The 15,717-nt window shown below is 32.0% G+C and overlaps 2 protein-coding genes and 1 non-coding gene across 3 annotated transcripts; 1 reads left to right on the plus strand and 2 right to left on the minus strand.

Annotated features, from left to right (window-relative positions):
* The first annotated feature begins 148 nt into the window (after positions 1–148).
* Positions 149–11,893, plus strand: LOC137919000 (uncharacterized). The gene is made up of 19 exons (XM_068761959.1): positions 149–380; positions 908–1,014; positions 1,444–1,683; positions 1,767–1,929; positions 2,057–2,195; positions 2,740–2,952; positions 4,633–4,834; positions 5,480–5,654; positions 5,879–6,064; positions 6,136–6,295; positions 6,799–6,919; positions 7,005–7,130; positions 7,698–7,855; positions 8,423–8,517; positions 8,978–9,109; positions 9,970–10,116; positions 10,964–11,034; positions 11,126–11,209; positions 11,708–11,893. The coding sequence occupies exons 1-19, from the start codon at positions 149–151 to the stop codon at positions 11,891–11,893; spliced, it is 2,937 nt and encodes a 978-aa protein (XP_068618060.1).
* TRNAR-ACG (transfer RNA arginine (anticodon ACG)) lies at positions 5,113–5,185 on the minus strand. The gene has a single exon. It is a non-coding gene; the product is annotated as a tRNA-Arg (tRNA).
* Positions 11,894–12,008: 115 nt separating the features above from the next.
* On the minus strand, positions 12,009–14,651 carry Rpn11 (regulatory particle non-ATPase 11). Its single transcript, XM_068761521.1, has 4 exons — positions 14,542–14,651; positions 14,244–14,443; positions 13,187–13,343; positions 12,009–12,675 (listed from the first exon to the last, which is right to left on the minus strand). Exons 2-4 carry the CDS (start codon positions 14,419–14,421, stop codon positions 12,075–12,077), a joined length of 936 nt encoding a protein of 311 aa, XP_068617622.1. The 5' UTR covers positions 14,422–14,443; positions 14,542–14,651; the 3' UTR covers positions 12,009–12,074.
* Between the last annotated feature and the right edge of the window lie 1,066 nt (positions 14,652–15,717).

Raw genomic sequence — 15,717 nt, forward strand, 5'->3', positions numbered from 1 at the left:
TTAGCTGTGTCATTTATATTTTAAAAAAAACTATTGACGTGATTTGTAGTATCTTTGAGTAAGTATGAAAGGTTTAGTGAAAAGAAACGAGTATATATAACTTGACATTATTCATACTTTCATATAACATTAACGGATTTTTATAAAAATGGACGAAAGAGATGTTTGTAATACAACTGCTTCTCAGGAGGACATTTTTAATCAAGGTAGTTTCAACAGCGACCTAAATAGAATACCAGAGATATATTCAAGTGCGGAAAAGCTGACTCTATTTAAATTTTCAAACATTGATAAAACTTTTTCCGGAACGGAAATAATGCGAACTGCTTCGGACATCTGTCGCATCAACTATCTTCAATGGCTAAGCGAAAACATGTCAGGTAAGTTACAGACGATGCAATTCTAGAATAAAGTGCTGTCATACTTATAAGGACTAAATTATAACTAACCTTTAGAAATAATTGTAAAACTAATTGCTTGAAATTCAAATAAAGCAACAAAACATAGATACCTAATATTAATAAGGACGTAGAAGTAAAACTTAAGTATATCATATGACTACCTGGTATATATATGTATATACGGAATTTAGATATAAAATACATAATAATTCTTTATTTTACAAGTACGTGTATATATATATAAACGTGTATATATATAAAATTAAAAAAGTAAAGTAACCGAGGCTTTTTTAAATAATTACATTTCCCTACTCTGCTTATATCAGATTTATTTTGTTAACTCCCTTATTCAATCAACTCTAAAACTTAGGAGCTTGTGTTCTGTTATTTACCAAAAGTAATTTTTTGAATTACGTCGCATGTCGCGAACAGTTCAGAAAATACTTGTTTGTATAACAAAACTAGCTCGCGATGTCTTTTGACTTCATACTTTATACATTTTTCAGAGGAAAGTATTAAACTTCGCAATAACCAATTGCCTGAAAACAAAATTTCTTCGCATACAATCGTGTCTAACGATATGAACGTGGAAGAGGATATTTTGAAAGAAGAGGTAAAAGTAAATTGATTCTTTTGATAGAAACTTTCATATGTTCATGTCAGCCTATAAACAACGACCAGTGCAAGGCACAATTTTTCCCCCAAGGATCGCCACTCTTACCCGTTTTGCCCGCATGCAACTACTACCCGCGACTTTAATTATATTATCGGTCCGCGGGACACAAACTTATGCAACAATATTTGTTTATATTCTTTTATTTGAACTATAAACTTGGAAGTCGTCAAAATAAAACCTTTTTTTAGAAAATATTTCAATTTTATCCGTAAATATAACACTAAGATACGACCTAATCCTAAGTGTATCTAAACGAAAGAATATTTGCTATAGTTTTTCTATAATATAAAAAATAGTACCGTAAATAACATTTCGCAGCCTGAAAAGGTGTAAACAGTATAGTTTTTTTATATCATGTAATTTCAGTTCCACGCATACGTGACGAATTTGATGAATGAAGACCAATTATGGGGCTGTTTCTACACGTTCCCCGAACTGTATTCCGACGTGTACTCGCCTGTCGTTCGCGTTAAGAAACTCGAGGACGTGCCGGAGATCGTAGAAGGAGTACTTACTCGGGATTTAGTTGCCGTCTGTCTCAGTTATATAAAGCGTGTACCGATTTTAGGAGATTATGTTTTTATTAAACTGGATTTATCCTCAAAGGTAGTAAATTAAAAATAATTAATAATAATTACGTTTGATATCTAACAGAATGAATTACCTTACGGCAATAACATTTGTTTCAGCTACTTACCAACATCGAAGTGCTTCAACAATACAAATACTTGGTATACCTCGACCTATCGTCGAACTTACTAACGGAATTGTCTGTTTTATCTTACTTACCTTATCTACAGTTTCTCTCTGTATCTTTCAACCGACTGAACACTGTTCTTAGCTATGAAACTCGTAAGTTTCTCTAAGTGCTTACACTGTGATATCTTGTTTCAGAATCTGTTCTACCATATTTACAGTTACTAATGTTATTGCTCGTAATTAAAAAAAAAACTTTTTAATTTAAATTCACTAATTACAGCACAATGGTTCCTAACAGAGGTTCATTACAAATATAATTCTATTATAAAAGTAAGAGACTTGAGTGAATTTTGGTCATTAACTGTCTTGGATTTATCACATAATAATATAAAACATATAAGTGGATTTGAAAACTTACGGTACGCCTTGTTGCTTATTTCCTAATCTTTGTTAATCCACGTGAATATATTTATTCTTAAATTACATTTTTTATTAAACATGGCATTCCATTACTCCATTAGATTTATTTATAAATGAATTCTCTGCTTGTACCTAGTTTATAATTTAGAAATTCATTCTACTTTGCCATCGACACTACGATTTTATGTTATACGTCGAACAGTTTTGCAAATATATTAGTATGTAGAAGATGTGTCAATTTCCCGAATAGAATGGCAAAATTTTCTTCAGTAACATGCTGCCAATTTCCGCTCCCGTACGAAATCATCCGTGCAGCGCGACAGTAAGTGGCATACGTACGTCCAACTCGATGCATTCGCAACCTAAATTATTACCTATTTTTGTACCGATTTAAGGGTACTTAGAATTTTTTAATTATATTATATTTAAGCTTTATGATGTTCTTTCCAATGGAGTATTGTATTTTTAAATTACTACTTTACCTACATACTTCCAATAAGTCATACTGAGTGTACATATATTTATTAACTCCTCCTTTTCCAGATATTTACGTCATCTTGATTTATCTTTTAATCATATTCAAAGACTTGAAAATCTAAATAATCTTCGACTTTTGTGGTTAGATGTGTCCTACAATAACATATCAAGCTTTGAATTTTCCCAGAATGTAGGACTGTGGACGCTTTTGGATCTTAAATATTTAAATATTAGTGAAAACAGCCTCATGTGCATGAAGATTTTTTCCGGTTGTACCAGGTAATTATACCAATTATTATGTATTGTATGGGAACACATAGACAGTGCCCTTTCCCATTAGGTAATTCTTATCACTGAATCATGACCTATTTCGCACTTCTGATACACATCAATTAAAAATATTTTGATTAATTTAATGTCTATTTTATGATATTCCATCATAGCTTAGGTTTTAGTCTTTAGTATAAATTTTTGGGAACGGTCTTGTATGTGTAATTGTGTGCGTCATTGTGGTTTGAAATAAATGTTTATCTATCTGTACTATAAACCAGTCCTTCAGAGAAGAACAGCGAACGAATACATACAATTCATTCGATGATGAAATGATTTGCATTAATTAAATGATATGGAATTTGTTATGCCATCAGTGATCCAGTTTCTGCAAGATGCCTGCTGGTTCACAGCCTTACTTACTTAAAACTTTCACAAAATAGATCAGATGGTAAACAAACTCGCTGAAACTTGCCCGGCCACAACTTCGGTCATGAGAAAGCGATGAAGAAGAATAATGAAATGAATGCTGCCACCATCGACATTTACGCTAATCCTTAATAAAAAAAAATGGAACGTCATTCAGCAAGAAAAAATGTCTTATTTTCTGCCAGTGGATATTTAACATTCCAATTCATTTACAGTCGATTAATTGTATAATAACAACAATTAAAAAAGTAACTGTTTAAATATAAATTCTAATAAATATCGTATATAACGTCAATAAACCATAGCACCAATGGTTTCATTGGATTATCACTAATATTGTACTAACTATTATTACTAAATATTGTACCAATACTTAGGTATACTATTACTAAATATGAACGATAATACAAGTCAGAGGTTTTTACGTGACATATCAATAAAGCGTTATTTATAAAGCATACTTGGACATCACCAAAGTGCGCCATATGCCATGCCTTTAAGTTATCGTACAAGTAATATTATAGCAATCAGCTGGCAGCAACAAACCAACACGACGATTTCGGCCACATCATTATGTAAGAGGCGAAGCAGAGTGTAAGTGCGGACAAACAACCCCCAATAAAGCGTCCCACTAAGTAAAAACGGACCTTCTAATAAATTATATTTCTGTTTTATCTATGCTTATTTTAAAATTAAAAACTCTCTGACAGTTCATTTTACATAACCCAAATAATACTTTAGTATTCTGTGTATAAATAATTTGTATCGATACAAAATTTTGTAAGATCTTAAAGTTATAAAGTTTATTTTTTAATTATAAAGTTTATTTTTTAGTTATAAAGTTTAATTACTTATTTTAAATTTTACATACAATTCTTCAATTGTATTTTACAATTGAAGAATTTATAACCTGTAATTATTTATCTAATCGAATTTAAGCATAAAAAAATTGAACATTTAACGGTTTAACATCAGTTTTTTTAGTTTTGTAACGGCTAGAAATAACTTAAAACAATTTTTATTATTGTGAACTGTTTCTTAATCTAAATTTTTATCAAAGTTACAAGCCTAGCATATTTTATTTATTTTAGTTAACTTACGACTAATATTCAAAAAGAGCAATTAATTTTATTGCAGTAAATACGGAAATTGGACGTGGAGAATTTTTTAAAAATCTATTAGCATGTAATTTGTAATGTGGTTTTAAAGAAAGTCTTGGAAATAATTGCTCGATTAATCACATGATTTTTTTCCGTACAGGTTAAGAGAACTATACGCGCGTAACAATAGACTGGGTATTCTTCTGGAGCTGGCAGTGTACTTGCGTCAAATGCGTAGTTTGGTGGTCTTAGATTTACGCTCTAACCCAGTATGCTCAACTCCGGGCTATAAAGACGTTATATACACCACTTTTCCTCTCCTTATTAATCTGGACGGCGAAACTATTGACCCAGTCGAACAGGTACAAATTAGTAAAAAAAAGAAAACAATTTTCTTTTTTAGATTTTGCGTTGGTAGATTACATTTTTCAGCCATACAAATAAATTATAATTTGAATCAAATTTGTTAAAAAGTTAATATTCTTGGGCATAAACACTTAGTTCCAACATTCATAACGCCATGAAAAAGACTTAAAGAGAAACAAATAATTTAAACATGAAAAAATCTTCCTTAGCTCTGAATTTTCTATTTAATTCACATTCATTGTTAATCTTTGCGGCTTTAAAAAAGAAACTGTACCGACCCTGCCAGGATTCGAACCTGGAATCTTCTGATCCGTAGTCAGACGCGTTATCCATTGCGCCACAGGGCCCGCTGTATAAAATTAACAAAATAGTGACTTAATTATAATGCTACTAAGATACGATTGTAATTAGCTACATTAATGCCGAGATGAAAAGTAGTACCGGCCGTCAACATGTTACATGCACACGGTATAGCGGTTATTCACTAGCGTTATAAATGCGATTTTAAAATGCTTTTATAAATGCATTTTTGTCAATACACGAATACTTAAAAACAATAAATACACTACACAGTAATTGTTTATTCTTAAACATTTAATTTGTCGTTTATTCATTTAATTTTGTATAAAATTTTAAATCAGCAATACTCAAAAATTCAAATGATAACTGATGTGAAGATTTTTTCCTCGCGTCGATTGCTTAGACTCCTTTATATAGAACAATTATCCAAAGCAACAGTTTCACCTTTCACTCCTCCTGCGGACACCACTGAAGTTCCTCTTATAATCATAGTAGGATACGAAGCTGTTGGCAAAGGTAAGACACTTTTATTATTTTATTTGAAACAAATTTAAAACTACCTTTAAAAATAACTTTAGGGTACTGTAGTGTAGTGGGTGTGTAGTACTTTCCCTTAGCAAACTGCACAACGAGCTTCATCATAAGCTAAGTATCAGATGAAACTTAAAGAATTTTCAAGAATTTTTTAAAAGGAAGTACATAAGAAATTAGCATTGTGTTTATAAGGAATTTAATTTCAGGCTCTCTTGCTCGACGCCTGGCTGAAGAATGTAGTTCTATTATACAACTGGGGCTGCAGCATACAACTGCCAGTCATCACTTTTTAGGCCACTATAAAAATATAACGAGACAAAAGTTCGATGATATGATTTTGGCCGGAGAATTCCTTACTTACAGTGAAAAGAACGGCGAATCATATGGATTAAGTAAATAAATTGCATAAAGAACTTTATTTTCATCATACATGGCTGTTAATAAAATATTTTATGCATTGTAGGCCGTGAAGAAGCTTTTATAACAGGTGGGAAAATACGTCTTGTCACGATGGATTTATTGGGTGCTTTAATGTTAAAATTTCGTGGTCGTCGACCCTATTTGATTTTAGCGTCGTGTGCAAATAAATCTGCGCTCTTTAGAAGACAGCAAGAAAGAAAAGAGTACGGTTAATTCTTAAAGTTAATGAGAATTAAGTCATCCAAGAAAAATACCTATAAGATTTACATTGATTTCATTTACAAGCGTTAAATTTTATACCTACCAAACTAAGGCTGCATTTTACTTTTGGCTGCTACCCAAATGACGCTGAGACCTAGGTTTTTAATACACAAAAACAAAGGTCATGTTCTAGTTCAACCGCTGAAATTATAGTAGACTATACTTGCGGTACATTTCACTTTAGCATATTCATACACATAAAGGTGACGACGTTGTTCATCATATTATTACGGATGCACCCCGCATGTAAAGTTTTTCTGTGCATCTGATCCAATATTTAAAAGTAGTCGCTTATTTGCTTGACATCAATATTAACTATCAATTTTATTTGAAAACAAAATCGGCGACGTATGTTACTTTTTATTTTGTAACATAACTAACATAGTTCATATAATAATTATTAAATATATTAAATATAACTAATGGGTATTTGTTTATTCCATAGAGCACGTAACACGGACAACTTAAAGAAGTTATCGATGATGCTGCCACAAGAGATATCGACATTGCAAGTTCTGTTATCCGGTCGAATAATAATAACTGGGATTTTAAATGAAATTCTTTTTGTAATAAGAAATATTTATTTATATATGTGTTTAATTATTATCTTTAACGTATCAATTATTTACATTGTGATCTCATTTTTTTAAGTCTTTACCAGATACGAAGGACCACAGCGAATTTATGTTCGCTTCTGAATGTTCTCTTAAAGCGGATAGTGAAACCCGCCAAGAAGATCACAAATCTAACAAAGGCAAATACGCAACGTTGACATTAGTACGTTCTTTTTATTAAAGTAAAAACAATATTATTTTTCAAACGTGTTTAAGAATGGTATACACTCTGCTGCTTATTAGTAGCAGAGTGTATATATAAGGCATTCGATATCTAGAACACCTTAGTAATTAATAAATAATTAATCATACTAATAAACTTGTTTTAAAACCATTTCAATATATGATTTATAGACCATAGAATTCCTATGTACTCATAACTCATCGGTATATAAAAGCATTTCCCCGCTGACTCGATTTTGACTATAAAATCTGTTAGTCATGGTAATATATTACGTCCAGATAACAGCTAACAGTTCCGCCAGAAGCTATCGTGGTGATATATACTTTGATGTGTTAAGTAACACTATTATTCAACCAATTCGTCTATTCACATAAAAAGTAATGCAAAATTTGTAGATGAGGTTTATTTAAATCTTAAATTCGAATGATATTTTAATTATTGCAGAAAATGTGCTAGTTTAGACAATCTATTTTCTGCTTTAGCCAATCAACTTTAATTAACGTTGTAAATTATGGGAACGATTTAATACCATTTAGTATGTTGTAGAGCTCATCCTCATTCAGGGGCTATGAGGAACTGACGGCAAATAGAAGCATGGAGGCGGGAGGTACCAGTTTATATTCTCTGTATAAATCACAAGGTAACGGTGAATACGTCAGTGAAGCAAATGGGCAAATGTCTATTCATGACAGAAACTCTAAGAGGTTTGTGCAGATTTAACTTAAATATTTTTATGTTATTTTAAATATAATTGCGACATCCTAATGCAATCTTTTTTATTTGACGTGACTTACACTGCTACCCCAGTGGCATTTGCAAATTACGCGGATCCGATGGGGCACAACTCCGACGGCGCGTAGCCTTAAACTCTTTTAACGATCGAAGCTCGAGAGCTTTCTGGGGTGCCTCGCATCAGTGTACTACTTACTACAATATTACCGGATTGGCAGGCTATTGAGCTCTTAGGTCGCTTAGGCGGACGCTTTGCGACGTAAGGCTCCACGGCCCGAACCTCTACGATGGGACCTGGGCTTGAGTTATCACACGTCTTTAATACCCGTTTAGCATTCCGAATCAATGGCGCTCGTGAGAACCGAACCTTGGCTTGATCAGGTGCTATATTACCTTGCTAATGTTACTACTACTTCGGATAGCGTCAGCATTGGATAAGGTTGGTCTTAGATTGGCTGGAACGGAATTTTTTGATTCATTAAAGATTTATTTTATACTAGTTTGGATTGTAAAAATACAATTTTAACTCATTCCTGTAGGTCTGAGACTCATCCAACGAATAACAAGAACGATAAAAACCATAATACAAACAAAAGTGTCGATTTTACAAAATACACATCTTCCACTTGGAAAGGTAAAGTTTTGTGTATCATCACACGTCATAGCATTAGATTTTTTTTTGTTTTCATGTTATGGTCATAATCTTCAATAATTATTAAACGATTTAAATAGTTAGTGTCTCTTAATAAACGAATGTCTCGTTGAGAATCCCAGTGAGCATTAAGTGAATAGATAAATATTTTAAATTATTTTGTCCGAGCACAAGAACGGCTTGTAAATCGTCATTACGAATGTACCCCCAACGACGTATCCCCAAGGGCAATCTTCCTCAAGAGATGTCGATGATTCTACTACTTTTAATTTTATTGATAAATTTAACTTATTTTACCTCTACATCATTTGAATAGTCTTTCTATATCTAATTTTAAAAAAATTTTAGTAACTTTACAGTAACAATATTTATTTAACATCACCACGACTAATACAACGAAGTTCATTTTAGGACGTTAAATAAAGTAAGAATATTGCTTTAGGCATTACAGTGGCGCAAGGCAGTACAAAATCATCAAAATCAGTTACGTTTACATCGCAAGATATTGCAGAATTAGACGAACAGAATCCAGATGCTTCCGGACTTCTCGTCGAACCGCAACCGGATGCAGACGGTAAACAATTTATCTTAAAGATTCGAAAGTTTCTATTTAAGTAACCAATATACGCGTCGTCTGTTTAAATAATTATTGCTGAAAAACTAAAAATCAACGCCATGAACCAAAACATGTAAATATGAAAAACTCATGATCTAAGCGAATTGTTTTAATCAATTTCAGATGAGATAAAATAATTTATCTTGTTGCTTTCAAGTTTTTAATAAGTAAACTCATCTTTAAATTAATTTACAATTGTTGACGCGAAATACAATAACTTTTCCCTTGCGCTTGTTAGAAAAGTATGCTATAAAAAGCTACATATATTAACTGAGTTGTGCTGTATATGTTGCCCGGATGTGGCGAAAATAAGAAACCGCAAGACTTCGTATTGCGACACGGTTTCTTCACTATTGTAGGCTCTATTATCGCTAGTCTCAACAATTCTCTTTCTGATATAAAAAAGTGCAAACTTTCTTTGTTCTGAAATATATAGCTACCTCCTCAGAATCTACATGCCTATCGCACAAGTGTCAACCAGCTTTGCTTTGAGCGAAGTAGGACTTCCTTTGAGCAACTGTTTTGTTTGGATGACTTTGATGCTAGCTACTAGCCTTCAAGAACGTGCCCACAACGAATTATACTATACTTCAAGCAACGCACCCGCAACTGGACACCGCGTTTACAAACGTCGCCACAAAGGCGTGTAATTAGAAGTTTCGTCATCACTGGTAACACACTCTGGACATAGATCTTCGTCATCAGACATTGCGGTATTTTGGACGAGAAGTTTCGGAGCTTTAATGTTTATTATAAGCTAGAAAATAAATTCTGTATGGGGACAGTAAGGTTTTTAATTATATTGTGTATTATTGCAGCAGAGAATATTAAAACGGGACGATCAATAAGCACGAAACTCTGTTCATATTTATATCCTGGTCTAAACGCTCATGACTCTGATATTTGGCTTGCTTTCCTGGTTGACGCCGGGGTTCTTCAAGCCAGCGAAATTGTAATGGAGCAATGTAAGTTAACAGCTATTTAAAAATATATAACATATCTTTAGATTTTCTTTTTGTACGACTATCGGCCAAAACTGTACTATGCCAGCATCTAGTAGATATAGTACTCATATATTCTCTCGATAGAGTTAAAAATGGGCTTCAATCTCATTTTTGTAAACAAGTAAAAAGGACATGATTGTAGTGAGCAATCACCAGTTGTAATGAAATTTAAAGGCATTTACACATGGGTAATTTTTAAAAAGGTAATATTTTATTGAAGGTAAAATTAGTTATTACCGCACTGACAGCTTCCAGTTCTATTTTAAAATTAATACTAAAATGCTCAATCATTATTTTCCATAGCATTCCTTTTGTTGTCCTCCGAATTTAATAAAATCAATTAATCCAAAAATAAAACAAATTATATTTTAAACAAACAAAAGATGAACATAACAGGCGTTCGCGTCGTACAAACGCTATGTGCATGTAAACGCATCCTTAAGTCATTATGACTGACCAATAAGTTGCACGTTTTCTTTTATTAACTTTCTCGGGCTCTATTGCTACTACAGTATGATAACCGTGCTGTGGAGCAATTAATAGTAGACAGCAAAACCATCGCCAAGAACAAACATACTTTGAAGTATTCATGAATATTATATCCTTATATCATCAATTATACGGTAATAATAGCGCATCTAAGCTTTCTCCATAATTTTTAATTTTTCTGTATGTCGTTATAGTATATATATGGCCATAAATAATGCAGCATAAATTGCATTATAGGATTGTCTGTTTAAAAATAGACGATACTGTAAAATGATTTTTCAAGTCCGAGTTAAAAATAATTATGCCGTCTTCATTGCAGCCGAATCTACTATAGCACATGAAAAACAAGATGAATTAGAATTTCTAATAAGACAGATTGAACATCACCAAGTAAGGATCATTTTTATTTTATTATTTTACACAAGTTTTTATTATACTTGTGTAAAACTCACATTTATTAACAATTTTCTCATTGATTTAGGTTCCATCAGAATCCACAACTACGAATGTAAGAGATGATTATGAGGATATACACAGAAAAATTCCAGGATTGTTTTGGGATACTGTAATAACTTTAATATAATTTCATAATTTTACAGTTTTATATGAAATGTTTCTAATCATTAATGTATGGGTTAGCCTTTAATTAAAAATAGTCTACTGTCATTTCCATACCTGTATTTAATTTACATTACATAAACTCTACTCCTTGATTGCATTTTTAATCATTTACTGTTTGAAAAATTAAGGTCTTTGTCACATATGTAGAGAGATATGAAAGACATGTCAAAAAAGTATTTACTGAAAAAAATAGCTTAGCAGATCTTCAATCTCTTATACAGAAACTTAGTATAGATAGAAATTTGGAGTACTTGATTTATACCCAAGCATGTTGCACAAATTTACTGTTTAGTTTTCTTTATAACTTTTACTTGAATTTTGGTATTGGTCTACTTCTGCTTCTATGCAGTGTGCAAACAATATTGTAATTTGCAATTACTGAAGTATTCCAACATATGTCCCAATGTAATGACCAAATTTATAACTATGTATTATATTGCAGATATCAATGGATAAACCAGATTTCGCATTTAAAAAGATGAAGAAAATCATTCATAACATTATAGACATGCAAAAGAATCTTCACCCAATGTTCAATATAGACTTTGCAAATATGAATTATCCTACCGTTCAAAACAGGCTAAAGAAAATATGTCAGCAAATAGCACCCAATCGACTATTTTTATAAAAACAAGTATGAAATACAAATATCAAAATTTTACTGTTTTATTTTACATTATGTAAACAATAATACATAAGTAAATTTATATTAAACAGGTGAAATTGAGTTAAAATTACTGTGAGACTTTATTTTCCACTTTTATTATCACCTTAACACTTTATGTATTAAAAAATGTCTCACACAATAATCATTTGAATACCATGGTGTCTAACATTGCTCCTAGATTCTGCACAATGTTATTTGACATGAGAACATCAACTTTTTCTTCTAAATGCCTCTTGGGATCCTGTTTACCAACATTTTTGATTGCAAGTTGTTCAGGAGTCATCTTCTCTTCATCTTCTAAAGCTTTGTTGTAATTCTTTGCGAGTTCCAACATATCTGAAACTGTTGTCTCATTAACAGCACAGTGTTCTTTGTAGTCCAGTAAAGTCAAACCATCCATCCATGACTTTTTGTGCAAATTTAGCAACATCTTTTGCTCCAGCTCATTTTTTCTGTAATTTATGCTAATTGAGTAATAATGGCGATTAAGACCATGTATGAGGGCTTGTACTGAAGGCTTCTGAAGATGTCCTAGATTTGAAGTAGTCTGTCTTGGTTCCTGACCAAGAACCATCATGTTTGGGTTAATGAGGCGGAATGCATCAATGACTACTTTTCCCTTCACTGATTGAATTGGGTCCACAACAACAGCGACCGCTCGTTCAGATAGTGCCTCAAAAGATTGCTGAGTGTTTATGTCTACTCCTGATAACCAACAACCAAAACCTGGATGTGAATGGTACCTATAACACACATTTATCAAAGGTATTACAAACAGATATGTTACCAGTCAATACACTGTCCATTTATATGCCATTCATGATAAAAAAATAGTAAATGGTTACTGCAGTTTATGCAAGTTTGTTACTACTGACACTAAACAAATAGTTATAATGTACTGGGTGAACAAAATATCATTACATTTAGTGATACTTTAGCAGTTTTTCCTGACAAGGTACACAAGCTAATTGAGTATGTCCTGATCAAAAAACAATGAACACTTGACTTTTACTTAGAGTAAAAGATTTTTTAACTTGAGAGTTACTATTACATATTCATATAGCAATCAATGGGTATCTAGGGTTTTGGTCTATACTATTGAGGCAACTGAGAACAACACCTCCAGATGGTGTAATACACTTGCTAATGACAGCAAATGTTTAATAATCAATATTAAGTAGTTAACAAAAATATTTAAAATAATTGTGACAAAAAACTATGTAAAATATAATAGAACACAAACATAATTCTCACCATCCAACAACCATTTCAGGGCGACCTGTTTGCTTCAACATGTCTAACATTTTAGCTTGAAATACTGGATCCACTGCTTCAACAGATACACCAGTACCTGTCTGTGGCATTGCAAATACATCAATCACACGAACAGTGTAGTCATCTACAAATTCCCCTGAAAAGTTTAATTGTTTTAATTAATAACTAAACATTGTAAAAAAACTAACCTCTTTTTTCTTTTTGACTTTATTTTATATGCATTCTGGACTCGAAAAATTGGTGAGAACTGACAAGTTTTGCTGGGATACTAAAGAAATTTTTAAAGTCTAGACAGGTAAAAAAGTCAATTATTTCCAAATCTTGCAACTAGTTTTACTATGCGGTAAGCAACTAAGATGATACATGATCGATTAAACAAGAGAAGATAAGATCCATACAAGAAAAGGCTACAGCAAATTGATCCATCAAAATGGAGGATCGACATTAAATCAATTATGGGGTTCAACATATTAAAGGATGTAGAGATCCTAAAATGTTATAAGCAGATATAAAATACAAAAAAATAATTAAAGTGTATGGATAGTGACTTGATGAAGACATGCAATTTTCCTTTTTCTTTTTGCTAATTTCAAATATTTTCAAGCATTGCATAAATGAAATAAATTTTGTTCAAAATCTTGTAGAAAACTCAAGTATTTTAAATTATTAGTTTCCAAGTTTTCAAAGCTCTCTCATGATATTGCTATGAAAACAAGTAATGTTCTAAGACTCATAGTATATAATTTAAATCAAAACACATGAAAAGGGTACTTTGAAAAAACTAAGTTTTTTTGAATTGGCACCTTAAGCCATTGTTAATCTTCATGAGAAAGAAAATTACTAAATGTAATCCACCTAAAAAAGGCACTAGATTTAGTTTAACATTAAATAAGATCAGACATCAGAAGTCACAATCGACCAAGATGTCGATGACTTGCTCTATTACGACAGATCGCAGAACAAACAAAAATTTATTTAGAACAACTACAAATAAGAAATCTAAGAATGTAAATAAGCATTAATGTATGAATTTTACCTAACATTAGACCCATGACCTCCATCGGTACCCCAGCACGGCCATGTTTTAACATCTTTAAGAGCGCCAGCGATGAAATATAAACTTGTTCTGCAGTATCAACAGCTGGTGCATCCGAAGGAGGTGGCGCTTGCGATAAACCCGTCATTCCTCCACCAAGTCGAAGAAGCCGATCCATTGTTGTTTAAGCCTTTTAGATTCTGTGTTAAAAAGAAGTTACATTTCACATAATTATTACGGCGTCAGTATACCGAAAGTCAATTAAAAAATAGATCGTAAAAAAATAGAAAAAACTCACAGCAATAATATTAATAAACAAAACTATTTTACTAGTTTAAACTTCACATCAACTTCAATAAAGATGCAAAAGATCTATAGAATGCCGAATGATTGACATATGAAAGAAAAAAAAATTGTTCTGACAGTTTACGTTGAAAATGCAAGCTCATGAAATGTGTTACAATATCAAAAATACATTTTCCTACAACGCAGTAGACATATGTACACGTACATAAATTACTGTTAATTAATTATGATTTTTAACAATATATTATTTATGGAGTTTAACTACAAAAAATTCGGTAAGCAAAAAGGTAATTCTGGGCGTATACTTAATATAAAAATAATATTTAGGTTTGTGTACCCATTTTCCGCTAGCTCGGCATCTACCCATGTGCAGAGGTAGCCCAGCGGCAGAGGACTAAGATTTGCAATCGCAGGTAAACGTACGTAATACAATGTCATATAATTCTCACTTAATGCATTAATTGTCCGGGATTGCTACTCCTCACAAACGGATTTTAGACGATAGGCAGCAGCGTCCTCTGTGTATAATAATACCACACTGTGATCGAGGAGCTGAAACGACCACCCATTAACTACTTACTTCTATATATGCTTCAATAACCGGAAAAGTTCAACAGCCATTTTGTTGTTGAGTTATTTTTACGAGAAGTACTATTCTTAGTATGTATGGGCACGTTTTAAAATAACTTATTTTTTGATTATGTAATCTAAGAAATGACTGTTGATTAGAAGCGTTTAGGTGCAGGGCTTTAAGTGATATTTTAAATCCTCATTACGATTATTATTGATAGAAATAAAAAGCAACTATAAGTGCCCAGGAAGAAAAGTTTGCAAAATAAGACAAACAGCCATATTCTGCAAACTTTTCTTCCACAGCATATACAATATATATGCATTACTCTATCAATACATTTTCCAGAAAGCACTTAGCATGGTATTAAACTGGTTTGTAAAACATATTTTTTGATAAGCACTCAACGCAACAGTAGATAATTTACAAATTATTTTATCGGGAACCAACCTGAAATTTTTAAAATGTTCTGTAAGTTTTTAAATGCATGTGCGCTTTATACTAGTTTTAGTTACGATTATATATCTATTTCAAGTTAGGCAATTGTGAATTTTTAATCTAAGACATTTTCTTTTAAAACATTTTGTAAAACATGTA

The sequence above is a fragment of the Battus philenor genome, unplaced genomic scaffold, assembly GCF_028537555.1.
Source record: "Battus philenor isolate CCGP_79_NKW_IND1 unplaced genomic scaffold, ilBatPhil1.0.hap1 SCAF_15, whole genome shotgun sequence".
NCBI lineage: Eukaryota > Metazoa > Arthropoda > Insecta > Lepidoptera > Papilionidae > Battus > Battus philenor.